Source organism: Bison bison, unplaced genomic scaffold, assembly GCF_000754665.1.
Source record: "Bison bison bison isolate TAMUID 2011002044 unplaced genomic scaffold, Bison_UMD1.0 scf7180017864471, whole genome shotgun sequence".
In the NCBI taxonomy this organism is placed as follows: domain Eukaryota; kingdom Metazoa; phylum Chordata; class Mammalia; order Artiodactyla; family Bovidae; genus Bison; species Bison bison.
In genome coordinates this window covers 40471999-40486040 of record NW_011495032.1, presented here as the reverse complement: position 1 = coordinate 40486040, position 14042 = coordinate 40471999, and the positions used below count along the sequence as shown (strand labels likewise).

General features: G+C 45.8%; 1 protein-coding gene across 1 annotated transcript; it reads left to right on the top strand.

Moving 5' to 3' along the window:
* The first annotated feature begins 7194 nt into the window (after positions 1 to 7194).
* On the top strand, positions 7195 to 13727 carry LOC105003757 (C-X-C chemokine receptor type 2). The gene is made up of 2 exons (XM_010861171.1): positions 7195 to 7281; positions 9501 to 13727. Exons 1-2 carry the CDS (start codon positions 7266 to 7268, stop codon positions 10601 to 10603), a joined length of 1119 nt encoding a protein of 372 aa, XP_010859473.1. The 5' UTR covers positions 7195 to 7265; the 3' UTR covers positions 10604 to 13727.
* Positions 13728 to 14042: the final 315 nt, after the last annotated feature.

Here is a 14042-nt window from a genome sequence, read left to right as displayed (position 1 = left end):
AACTTCCTGGCCTTCCAGTGATTGCTGCTGCTGCTGCTAAGTCGCTTCAGTGATTAGGTCTCTGAAATTCCACCACAAGGGACCTGGATTTGATCCCTGGTTGGGAAAATAAGATCCTACAAGCTGCATGGTCTGGCAAAAAAAATAAGTGTGTGGGGGAGACAGAGTGTTTTTTATTTTCTATCTAATGTTGGACTCCCTGAGGCTGGGGATATTTGGGGGTGGGGGAGTAGCAGGCTGAGCTCTCCCATTCCAAGGCAACAAGAGGTGGGATACATGAGAGCTGAGCTCAGGGCCCTGTGTGTGTTCCATTGTCCCTTCAGACCTCACTTAAAAAACACAAATTCTAAAATAAAATTACAAGGAGTCTCATGGTAGTGGCTGCAGAGCATTCCACCCTGAACACAGGGCTCTTCCCAGCATGGGGCCTTGTACACTGCACAGTCACACGCCCACTCCCCATGTGTCATCTACTAGTGTGTGTCATACACTTTGCTGGGCACTGAGGATGCAAAATAGAATCATTTACAGAGGGGCAAAGAGGAAAGGAAAAGAGGCTTTATCAATCACTGCTCTGTATCAGAGTCTCGCCTATTCGCAGTTCAGTAGGAGAGACAGAGTCCTGAAAATGGAACCCAGTCGAAAAAGTACAACAATAGAAAACAGGATGGGTGCCACAGGGCCCGAGGGGAAGGAGACTATGGCAGATTGAAGGGTTGCAGAAATAGGAGGAATCTCAGTGCCTTGGACATCTGCTCACTGACCTAGCTGGACAGGCAGATCTGAGGAGAGGGAAATGACTGTCATAGTGTTATTTATTTACTTTTGAGTGAAAATGGCTAAATACATATTTTTTTTCTGATTGCACAATTAGTGCTCATTTTACCAGTTGGGCTACATCAAAGGATATAAGCAAGAAAGCAAATATCCATAATCCCACCATCCAAAGATAACCACTGTTAACATTTCCCCTCTATTGTCTTTCCTCCCTGTGCACATGCATCCATAGACTTATCACAGAATCCTATCATCCTGTGCATTCTTTTTGCTGACCTTTCTTTCAGCGGTTCTATTATAGACACCTTGTCACAGCATTAATTGTAGCTATACCTTATCGTGTTTAGTGGAAATAGTGTTCCATTTTACAGGTCGACTATAATTTGTAAAATAAGTTTTTTGAAAGGCATTGAAATATTACCAAATTTTATGGCTATAAATGACTCTGAGACAAACTTTATCCTCCCTCCCTTTCCCCTCTTCCTCCCTGTTCCTATTTCTTTCCTTCCTTCCTTCCCTCACGTTAAGTGGGCTCACAGGGTCAGAAGGTTCGCATTGTTTAGTGAGTCTGACCCACACTCACTGAACAGGACTGTGTACAGGTACAAGTCATGAACATTTATCATCTGCCAGATTCTGTGCTAAGCACTACATGCGATAACTCAGTGATCCTCGTATCAGCCCTATGAGTTAGCGCCTACTTTTAGTCTCTTTTTACAGAGGAGGAAACTGAGGCACAGAGTTTGTATCTAAGCTTCCCAAGGCACAGAGCTGGCCAGGGACAGAGCTGGGATTTGCACCGAGGTGGCTTGGTTGGCGCTAGTGGTAAAGAACCTGTCTGCTAACACAAGGGATGTAAGAGATGTGAGTTTGATGCCTGTGTTGGCAAGATCCCTGGAGGAGGAAATGGCAACCCACTCCAGTATTCTTGCTTGGAGAATCCCCATGGACAGAGGCGCCTAGAGGGCTACAGTCCATGCGGTAGCAAAAAGTCGGACATGATTGAGGTGACTCAACACGCAAGCACACACAGCTTGGTTCTAGAGCCCATGATCTTACCCCAGTTCATCCTCACACAGCTTCATGAGGCAAGTAGCCCCATTTTGATGGCTAAGGATATTTTGATATAGGTTAAGAAACGTGTCCTGTACAATGTCACGAACCTCCATCCACAGCTCATCAGGCACTCTATCAGATCTAGGCCCTTAAATCTATTTCTCACTTCTACTGTATAATCATAAGGAATTTGATTTATGTCATACAGAAATAGTCTAGTGGTTTTCCCTACTTTCTTCAATTTAGGTCTGCCAGAGAATAGCAAGGAGAGATAAGTAAGCCTTCCTCAGTGATCAGTGCAAAGAAATAGAGGAAAACAACAGAATGGGAAAGACTAGAGATCTCTTCAAGAAAATTAGAGATACCAAGGGAACATTTCATGCAAAGATGGGCTCAATAAAGGACAGAAATGGTATGGACCTAACAGAAGCAGAAGATATTAAGAAGAGGTGGCAAGAATACACAGAAGAATTGTACAAAAAAGATCTTCTTGACCCAGATAATCATGATGGAGTGATCACTCACCTACAGCCAGACATCCTAGAATATGAAGTCAAGTGGGCCTTAGGAAGCATCACTATGAACAAAGCTAGTGGAGGTGATGGAATTCCAGTTGAGCTATTTCAAATCCTGAAAGATGATGTTGTGAAAGTGCTGCACTCAATATGCAAGCAAATTTGGAAAACTCAGCAGTGGCCACAGGACTGGAAAAGGTCAGTTTTCATTCCAATCCCAAAGAAAGGTAAAGCCAAAGAATGCTCAAACTACCGCACAATTGCACTCATCTCACACGCTAGTAAAGCAATGCTCAAAATTCTCCAAGCCAGTCTTCAACAATATGTGAACCGTGAACTTCCTGATGTTCAAGCTGGTTTTAGAAAAGGCAGAGGAACCAGGGATCAAATTGCCAACATCCACTGGATCATCGAAAAAGCAAGAGAGTTCCAGAAAAACATCTATTTCTTCTTTATTGATTATCCCAAAGCCTTTAACTGTGTGGATCACAATAAACTGTAGAAAATGCTGAAAGAGATGGGAATACCAGACCACCTGACCTGTCTCATGAGAAATCTGTATGCAGGTCAGGAAGCAATAGTTAGAACTGTACATGGTACAACAGACTGGTTTCAAATAGGGAAAGGAGTTTGTCAGGGCTGTATATTGTCACCCTGCTTATTTAACTTCTATGCAGACTACATCATGAGAAACGCTGGGCTGGAAGAAGCACAAGCTGGAATCAAGATTGCCGGGAGAGATATCAATCACCTCAGATATGCAGATGACACCACCCTTATGGCAGAAAGTGAAGAAGAACCAAACAGCCTCTTGATGAAGGTGAAAGAGGAGAGTGAAAAAGTTGGCTTAAAGTTCAACATTCAGAAAACGAAGATCATGGCATCTGGTCCCATCACTTCATGGCAAATAGATAGGAAACCAGTGGAAACAGTGTCAGACTATTTTTTTGGGCTCCAAAATCACTGCAGATGGTGACTGCAGCCATGAAATTAAAAGATGCTTACTCCTTGGAAGGAAACTTATGACCAACCTAGATAGCATATTGAAAAGCAGAGACATTACTTTGCCAACAAAGGTCCGTCTAGTCAAGGCTGTGGTTTTTCCAGTAGTCATGTATGGACGTGAGAGTTGGACTATAAAGAAAGCTGAGCACCGAAGAATTGATGCTTTTAAACTGTGGTGTTGGAGAAGACTCTTGAGAGTCCCTTGGACAGTAAGGAGATCCAACCAGTCCATCTTAAAGGAAATCAGTCCTGAGTGTTCTTTGGAAGGACTGATGTTGAAGCTGAAACTCCAATATTTTGGCCACCTGATGCAAAGAACTGACTCATTGGAAAAGACCCTGATGCTGGGAAAGATTGAAGGTGGGAGGAGAAGGGGACAACAGAGGATGAGATGGTTGGATGATATCACTGACTCAACGGACATGGGTTTGGTTAAACTCCAGGAGTTGGTAACTGACAGGGAGGCCTGGTGTGCTGCAGTACATGGGGTCACAAAGAGTCGGACATGACTGAGTGACTGAACTGAACTGAACTGAAGAAATGTGTCCAAGGTTGTAAAGTGTTAAAGGAAAGCCAATATTTGAATCATGGTCTGTCTGAGGGGCATGGCAACTCACTCCAGTACTCTTGCCTGGAGAATCCCCATGGACAGGGGAGCCCGGTGGGCTACAGCCCATGGGGTCACACAGAGTAGGACACGACTGAGCAACTTACCACACACACATGCTGTCTGTATCCAAAGCAGTGGTTTCTGGGTTCCTCAGAAGGATTTCTGAGTTCATTCAGGAGAGTGTCCTCAGTTGGAATCTCATCTGCTTGGTCTCCAAGTTTTCCTCTCCATCTGCCACCAGAGGCTGATAATAACCAGGGCTGGGAGATCCAACCATAGCTGTGTCCCTGGTCACACCCCTGTCACATCCTGGCGTTACACGACTGTCTGCCCGTGACACACATTCTCTCCCTTCTCCTCTCATCCTGGATTACTGTTGGGTTCCAGAACTCTCTTGGTCAGGCCCAGTTTTGGTTGCATGTACAGACAACTCCTGGAGAAGGAAATGGCAACCCACTCCACTAGTCTTGCCTGGAAAATCCCACGGACAGAAGAACCTGGCAGGTACCGTCTATGGGGTTGCAAAGAGTCGGACACGACTTAGTTACTAAACCACCACCACCAGACAACTCCACTTATAACTGGTCTTCAACAATAAAGACAATTTACTGGCTCACATATCTGAAAAATACACAGAGAAGATGAACTCTGGGCACAGTATGTTCAGGACCCTGGATCTGTTTCTCTGCAATTCTCTCGGTTCTGTCTCCTCCAAGTGTTAGTTTTGTCTTTGGACTGGTTTGCCATTTATGGTAGCAAAATGGCTTTCAGCAGCCACAAGGCTACATACTTGCTTTTCCACAGTCATTAAACAACCACCCTGAGCCTGGTTCTGAGTGGGATCGTCTTAGGTCATATACTTGCCCTTGAACCTGTCACGATGGCAACAGGGACTGTCATCAGGGAGAGGGATGAACCCTTTCCTCCACCTCCCTTGCCTCTAATTTGGTCCCCCGGTCCGAGTGGATTCTTCTGCAGGGCTGTGCAGAGATGTTGAGGCCGGTATCAAAGCTGACAGGGGGACAAAATAGATAACCTTATAGCCAAATTGTGCGGTTCACACGGTCCTGCATAGAAGCTGCCACTTCTAGAACAGAATGGCAAGAACAGGCCTCGGCGTCTTGCTAAGGACTGGCATTTGGGCTGCACATGTCACAGCAGTCTTTGTGGCACTGGATGTTCTACACAGAATGGAAACATGCTCTCCCATCTGGGGTCACACAGAGTCAGACACGACTGAAGCGACTTAGCAGCAGCAGCAGCAGAGCCATTTAAGGGGGAGCCGTGATAAATGGAAAGTGACGTACAGAAGATACGTTGTATGGGCGAACTTGCTGGAACCTTTTCAAGTGGGTAGAATTTTATTCCAAGCTCATCGGTGTGTGCCTTTCCCCCTCCTTCAGTGAAATGCCCTTTCCTACCATAAAGGGAAAGATCCTTTTCAACTCTTTTCCCCAGATTGTTTTTCCACTGGAGACCTAAGCTACCACCATTGCCACCCCCACCCCGTCATGCTCATCCCAAGGGGCTAATTCTCCTTTGTTCCTTGGGTTTGAGGGAGGACTCTTCCCTAGTACCCCAGTGATTAGTTGAAACATGTTGGAATGCTGAACCAACTTGAGTGAGGGCCTGGGAAAGCAGAAGGGAATTATTCACAAAGAGGAGCTTAAAACTAAGTATTAGATGAGACTTTTCTTGTCCCCGTCTTTCTCTATGGGCCTCTTCCTTGCAGACTTCCTCGCCCAGTGACTGCTGCCCCCTCGTGGCGAATATTCTCAGTTTGCCCTGGAGTGCATACTGGCTTGTGCAGTCCAGAACCCAGTCTGTTTTCTCCCTTGTTCTCTATTTTCTGCCCCAGGAGCTACCTTTTCCCTAGATGATTAATTAGAGACATGTCTGCTCTTTCCAGGGACTACCCCATCTTCAAGTCCTTTCTAGTCTAGGCATTAGTTTGCAATTGGTCAACACCTGTAAAATCAAAGCATGGGTAGCCCCAGGGCAATTGTCTCCTTACACTTCCTGCTATTACTTATAAAGGATAAGAGAACCCAGGAGGAGAGCATGACTTAGTTTAAGAAATATGCTTGCCAGGGGCAGAATTGTAGGCACCAGTGCCATGCTACATTCGGCATGCATGGTAGAGGCAGAACACAGATTACACAGCACCAACTCTAAACAGTAGCAGATAGTTTGGAAAGGACAGACAGTCCAGCTCGGCTATATGAAAGTGCAGTTTTCAGGCACAGCTTATATACACTCTGTTCCTTAAAGTGATAGGCACCCTGAATCGCAGGAAGCAGGTAGGGGAGGATCGACAGCACATCAATCCAAGGAGATATGACTAATGTTGTTTACTCTATAACCATTGAGTGAGCACTTACTCTGTATCCTGGCAGAGGCTCTGAAGGTGAATTGGAGTGGTCTCTAGCAGCCCACGGTCTAGTGGGGCAGACTGACTTGTAAATGCATCATTACAGGACAATAGGGTTCCTGTTATAAGGAAGAAGTGACCAAAGTACCAGAGGTAAAGCTAAAGGACAGACATTAGTTGCTGGGAGCAGCTGAGGCAGGTTCCCAGAGATGCCATCCGTCAAGACTGAGAGCGTGGCGAATGACATTACCACCACTCCTCCAATCACCACCATTGGCCCCAGCTCTGCTGGTCTCCCTGTGGTCCAGCCAGACTCCAGGAGTGGCCCCCAGACTCAGGGCAATTCTAATCAACCAGTTCTTCGTTGGTGGTGGTGGAGCTTCTTCCTCCGAAGCTCCATCAACATCTCCATCCCAAAGAAGCCTAGAGTTGAAGTAAACACTGCATGTTTGCTGTCCAAACACAACTCAGTCTTTGACCTCCTTCCCACTGGGTTGTCCTCTAGCCGTCAACCCCACCCCGGTGGTGGAGGGCTCCTACAAGGCCCTCCCATACGGACTGCTAGAATCTGTACTATATAAAGTCAAGTTCTTTCCCCTTTATTCAGGTCAGGCAAGTTGGAAGCTTTCAAATGGAAATAAAAGCAAGAAAAGGAAGAGAATGACAATAGCCATCCACAGAGTGGAGAATTCAGATAATGGATCCTTAACTCCATCTTCACTTAGGGTTCCCCTGCTTGGACACAGGGACCCTGTGAGTCTCTGATAGCCTGTGACCCCCTGATTTAACCTGTTCTCCAAATATAGACATGGGCAGGGCCCAAGGAGGAGCTGTGCTGTGACGAGGCTTCCCTATTCTTTATTCATCAAGTTTCCTCTCAGTGTTAAGGCACTCTGGTCTCTGAGTTCCAGGCTCTTACAGTTGGACATACATGGTTGGTGACTCAGGTAGGGAGCCACCTCTGATTGCCAGGACTTTTTCTGGGGCAGGGTGACTTAGTTTGACTATATTTTGGAAAATGCATCTGGTTGTCTGGGACCTGTGATTTGTACTCCATTGACTCCCTGCCTCCTTCCTCATGACCATGTATTCAGTTCTGTTTTTATACATGGCTACAGATGGTGACCAGGGGGCCACAGTCTTCTCACCTTCACCTTTCACACCTCTCTCCTTTTAAAAATATTTATTTATTAAAAATTTTTTTTGGGGGGCTGAGCTGGTCTTTGTTGCTACACGGGAGCTTTCTCTAGTTGCAGAGAGTGGGGGCTACTCTCTAGTTGAGGTTCACAGGCTCTAGGCACGTAGGCTTCAGTAGTGGTGGAACAGGGGCTTAGTAGCTGCAGCTTGCAGGCTCTAGAGCACGGGCTCAGTGGTAGTTGCGGCTCACGGGCTTAATTGCTTCGTGGTATGTGGGCTCTTCCTGGAGCAGGGATCAAGCCTGTGTCTCCTACACTGGCAGACAGATTCTTAACCACTGTGCCACCAGGGAAATTCCACATCTCCCCTTTTTTAGGGAAGAGGATGACTTTTTCTGATTTGACGTTTATTGCTTTGCCCTGAGGCTTAGTCTTTTGTGAAAATGCAGTCCTGGCAGAGATATTAAAAGGTGTGGGTTTGAATGAACTCATAGAACCTCAGATTTGGAAACATCTCAGGGGTTATTTACTCTGCCTCCCTCAATTTGGATGAGGAAATGGAAATCTGGAGAGGTAAAAGGACCCACTCAAGGTCACATAGCTAATTAGTGACAGAATCAGGACAGCACGAGCACTGGATACCAGATATCCTTATTTCCAGTCTTGGTAACCATTTGTAGGGTTTTCAGATTGTTCTCGGAAGAGCCCTGGAGGTTTTGTGGGAACCTCCTCTGTAGAATCCCAGGGACGGGGGAGCCTGCTGGGCTGCTGTCTATGGGGTCGTACAGAGTCGGACAGGACTGAAGCGACTTAGCAGCAGCAGCAGCAGCCTCTGTAGTGACTACTTAGTTGGAGAGAGGGGCACACCCACCCTCCTCAGCAGAAGAGCTTTTGTCTGTTTCAGGTCTGTTTCTTCTGGTAAGATTTTGCTTCAATAAATGTTTAACAACCTTAAAAGTTATTTGAAAAGTGCTGAACAATTCTGTGGGTATTTAAGGGGTGACCATGATGGGGGTTTCTCTTAAATGCTTACACTTTCTTTAGACAGAGGACCCAAACATTTATTGCTCCTTTAGAGAAAAAGCTTAAACTACACTTTTTTTGAGGGGGGGAGCTGTGCTGCGCGGCATGTGGTATCTCAGTTCCCCAGCCAGGGACTGAACCTGTGCCCCCTGCAGTGGAAGCGGGAGTCTTAACCACTGGACCACCAGCAGAAGCCCCTTGAAATACACTCTAATGCAATTTATTACTATATTGTCTTCCCTCAGTGGATTTTAAGAAGGTTAAATAAGAATTGGTAAAGGAATTCCCTAGTAGTCCAGTGGTTAGGATTCAGCACTTTCGCTGCTGGGCCCTTGCAGGCTGCATAATACAGCAAAAAACAAACAAAACACCAGGAATACTATGGAGGGGAAATAGCATAGAAAGGGGCATCTGAGAGCAGGTTTTGTCTTTGCCACCCCATGGACAGTAGCCCACCAGGCTCCATGGAATTCTTCAGTCAAGAATACTGGAGTGGGTTGTCATTTCCTTCTCCAGGGGATCTTTCCAGTCCAGGGATCAAACCCACATCTGCTGCATCAGTAGGCAGTTTCTTTACCACTGAGCCACCTGGGAAGCCCTAGAGCAGGTTTGCCTCCTTCCATTTTGCCTGATGCTGGCCCTTCCCTGAAAGTATAGAACAACTTAGTCCTCCCATCTGAATGCCCAGACATGGCTGAGGATGCAGAAAGTCAAAGTCAGCACAGAGGCAGTATTATAGGTAAACCTGATGCCACTATGGGGCCAACCAACAGCTGATGTTTTTCCTTGTGTGTATGTCCATATTATCCCACATTTAGGCCTTGGGGTTCTGGAAAGCTGACAACACGATGAAGCTGATCCTTAAAGCAGCCTGTGACAGAGGTGAAGGAAGGGCTCTTCAGTTACCAAGCTAGCAGATAAGCACAAGATAACCTAGTAACAGTTATCACATCCTTGATGAGAGTGATTTGGATCTGAGTTACTAAATCACCTTTCTTTCCTTCTAGTCTTTCAACCAGATCACACCATGACAATCATCCTGAAAGATTTATCTAATAGCAGTTATTTGTGGGAGGGGTTTGAGGATGAGTTTGAAAATTACAGCGGCACGCCACCCACAGAAGACTATGATTATAGTCCCTGTGAGATAAGCACTGAGACACTCAACAAGTATGCTGTGGCCGTCATCTATGCCCTGGTCTTCTTGCTAAGCCTCCTGGGAAACTCCCTGGTGATGCTGGTCATCTTATACAGCCGGATTGGTCGCTCTGTCACTGATGTCTACCTGCTGAACCTGGCCATGGCTGACCTGCTCTTTGCCATGACCTTGCCTATCTGGGCCGCCTCCAAGGCAAAGGGCTGGATCTTCGGCACACCCCTGTGCAAGGTGGTCTCACTCCTGAAGGAAGTGAACTTCTACAGCGGTATTCTACTGCTGGCCTGCATCAGCATGGACCGCTACCTGGCCATTGTCCATGCCACACGCACGCTGACCCAGAAGCGGCACTGGGTCAAGTTCATATGTTTAGGCATCTGGGCCCTGTCCGTGATCCTGGCCCTGCCCATCTTCATCTTCCGTGAGGCCTATCAACCACCATACTCCGACCTAGTCTGCTACGAGGACCTGGGTGCCAATACAACGAAATGGCGGATGATAATGCGTGTCCTGCCCCAGACCTTTGGCTTCCTCCTGCCCCTGCTGGTCATGCTGTTCTGCTACGGATTCACCCTGCGCACGCTGTTTTCAGCCCAAATGGGGCACAAGCACCGGGCCATGCGCGTCATCTTTGCTGTTGTGCTCGTCTTCCTGCTCTGCTGGCTGCCCTACAACCTGGTCCTGATCGCAGACACCCTCATGAGGGCCCATGTGATTGCCGAGACCTGTCAGCGCCGCAATGACATTGGCCGGGCCCTGGATGCCACCGAGATCCTGGGCTTCCTGCACAGCTGCCTCAACCCCCTCATCTACGTCTTCATTGGCCAGAAGTTTCGCCACGGACTCCTCAGGATCATGGCCATCCGTGGCCTGATCAGTAAGGAGTTCTTGGCCAAGGATGGCAGGCCTTCCTTTGTTGGCTCTTCTTCAGGGAACACATCTACTACCCTCTGAGACTCCACACCGGGCTCCTCGCTTCCCCTCAGCATCATCCCAAGCCCCATGTCCTCTGGCCGTTCACAGTCCCATGTCAAGGCAGCTCCCCATTGTAGTTACAGGAAGTTGCTGAGGCCATGTCCCTAATAGGCCCCCATCACATGGACTAGACAGCCTGTCCTGGGCCCACCTCTTGCTGTAATCACCATGTCAACTGATAGAGCTTGGTGCATCCTACCACTGAGCCCACAGTGCTCTATCTTCTGGCAGACATCCTTTGAAGATATTCTTTTCAATGATTACAAAACGTTCTCATTAATGGGAACCATTAATGTAAAACACCATTGGTTACTTCCCTAGCTCTCCCTTTCCTTGTCAGCCAGGAAAGTCCCCTTCCCTTGAGAGAGGCTGAAAATGACAAACACTCATTTTCCAAGATTCCCTTAAGATAGGAGTGGCCATATCATCTTGATCTGATTTATAAAACTTAAAAATAATGATGTGCTGGTAAATCACTCTCCTGGTAGGGAGGAAGTTCTGATTTGTAGCATTTGCTATGTTCTGTGGTATAAATAAATGCTACCACCATGGCTGGTTTCAAGGATGGTGGTGTTTAACAACAAGCTCACAAAATCTAAAAAATGTGATAATGTGCTTTCACAAGCTTGTGCAAACTGGCTTCAGCATACTGTTGCTTAAGAGGAAGTCTAATGGGCTCAGGGGACTCCTGGGAAATATTCTTAATTTAAAACACACACACACATACACATCCTTGGTTCTTGACTTTGACTATGGTTATAGGATATGATGTGTGGAGCTGAAGCAGCCACTTTGTGAAAAGGAGGGAAAAGGCCTTAGGCTGATGGAGTCAAAGGATAATAAGGACCTGAGAATAAAAAGCCCAGAATAAACCTAAGCATAAATGGTCAAATGAGTTTCAACAAGCGTGCCAAGACTATTTAAGGGGGAAAGGATGGTCTTTCAACAAATTGTGCTGGGAAAATTAGATATCCACATACACAAGAATGAATCTGGGCCCCTACCTTACATCATATACAAAATTAATTTAGAATGGATCAAAGACCTACAATTAGAGCTAAAATTATAAAACTCCTGGGAAAAAACTTAAGGAAAAAGCATAATTTGGTCTGAGGTTGGGAATGGAGTGAGGCTCAGAGATGGGATTTAGATCAAGGTTGAGACTGGGATCAGGGGTTGAGGTTGGAGTCAGAGATGAAGTGTAGGGGAACCAGGGATGGGATGGTAGTTTGTGATATGATCAGAGAAGAATGAGTGTCAGAAATAAGGAGAGATCCACAAACAGACTGAGGCTGAGGATGGGGTGAGATTCAGGGAGGTTGGAGATGGGGTTGGGACCAGGTGTGGAGTAAGTCTTGGGAATGGAATGAATGTGGGAGTGTGGGAGGGGTGTCAGAAATAGAGTGAATGTCAAGGATGAGTTAATGGCTACAATACTGGCCACTATGATTTAATCTAGTTAGTGACTGCTGCAAAAGGCACCACCAGTAAGGTCACCATCCTCTCTGGAGTATTGCCTATGATACTCTCTCAGGGGCCCAGATGGAGACACCTTGGCCTGTCCAGCTTGAGACTCTAAAAGTAGGTTGGTGAGGAAGGAGTTAGGGGCTCAGGCCCTAAGAAATACCTCTGATTCAGGGGAGAAGATAGAAGAATGTAGAAAGAATCCAGGGAGGAAAGCAGGAACTGGGCCTGGAAACCTCCCTTTCCTCTCCCTCCCTCCCCTAGTCCCCTCTCCACCTCACCTACTGTGTAACTCAATGCTCACCTTCCTTCATCCTCTGCTGCCCTAAAGACAACTCCATCAGGGGCTTCAGTAAGTAAATAAGGATCCATATTGGGCCTGTGGAAATATACAGATGACTAATAACACATTTGAAAAAATGCTTGCCCTCACTAGTAACCTGCGAAGTGGAAATCAAAGAGCAAAAAATAATTTGGAAATGTTTTCAGGACAAAGATTCCGTCTGAACTCTCTTCAAACAAGTGCAACATTGTTCAGTTAGATTTTTTTTTTTTAATGCAGTGTGTAATTCTCTGGGTATAGCTCAATGATTTGGATTTTAGATCTGTAAGAATGCTGCGATGTTAGTACTTAAGTAACATAATGTATGAAAATATCAGAAACTGGTGTTCTAATCGTTGAATAGTGTAAGGATTAGCTATCTGGTCAAGGTTAGGGAAATGCAGAAGGAAATGGCAACTCACTCCAGTATTCTTGCCTGGAAAATCCCATGGATAGAGGAGCTTGGTAGGCTACAATCCATGGGGTTGCAAAGAGTCAGACACAACTGAGCGATTTTACTTTCACTTTCAAAGTTAGGGAGCCGTTTACCTCGGGGAGGAGCTCAGCATCCAGGATGGAGCTGGCATCAGGATGGGCTGCATCTTAAGATAAAGGGGAGCAGCAGGTGGTCAGGGATGGAGAGAGTCGGGGATGGAATTGGCATTAACGATGGGGTAAACACCAGGGATTAGACGGGGGATAGAGATTGGGATGTGAATGTATATTTTGCACAATGCTTGCTGATGTTTAAAACTTTAAAGTTATTTTTAAATTTTTTTTGGCTGCACTGTGTGACATGCAGGACCTTAGTTCCCTGACCAGGAATAGAACCCACTCTCCCTGTGATAGTGGAAGCAGGAAGTCTTACTCACTGGCCTTCCAGGGAAGTCCCCATGCTTGCTGATTTTAAATTTTGAAAATTTGTTCTGTGGGTTTAGTTAAAAGTTTTCAGCCTTCAAGTTACAATGTTGAATAATACTTTTTCCCCCTACACTGTTCCCCTTCTGACCAACCACAGCCTCCTCACCAGCCCTTGTTTCCCTATCTAGTAGCCCATTCTTAGTCTAGCAAAAATATTAATTGATAATCTGTATTTTGTTCCATAGGGGTTTAGTATTGCTTCTTTTCCAGAAATTTGTGTTTTATAGGATCTTTCAGAGACTGAGAAGTCTTATAGATGAAGATGAAATTAAATGACCAAATCCTCTTTGGTCTAAGGGTCGTCCCAGACATGACCACTAATCAAGAAGTCATGAAGAGTACCAATGTAATTTGGAAATATTGAAAGTTTGGTTCCAGACCACCACAATAAAGCAAATACGGAAATAAAGTGGGTCATCTGGTTTTTTTTTTTTTTTGGTTTTCTGTGCATATAAAAGTTGTTTATACTGTAGTCTATCAGGTGTGCAATAGCATTATGTCTAAAAAATGTACATACCTTAATTAAAAATACTTTATTGCAAAACAATGCTAACCATCATCTGAGCCTTCAGTGAGTCATAATCTCTTTGCAACAGTAACACTGAAGATCACTACTGAGCAAATAATGTTGGAAAAATGGCACCAATAGACTTGCTTCAGGTAAGTGTTGCCACCAACCTTCAATCTGTAAAAAAACACAATATCTGCAAA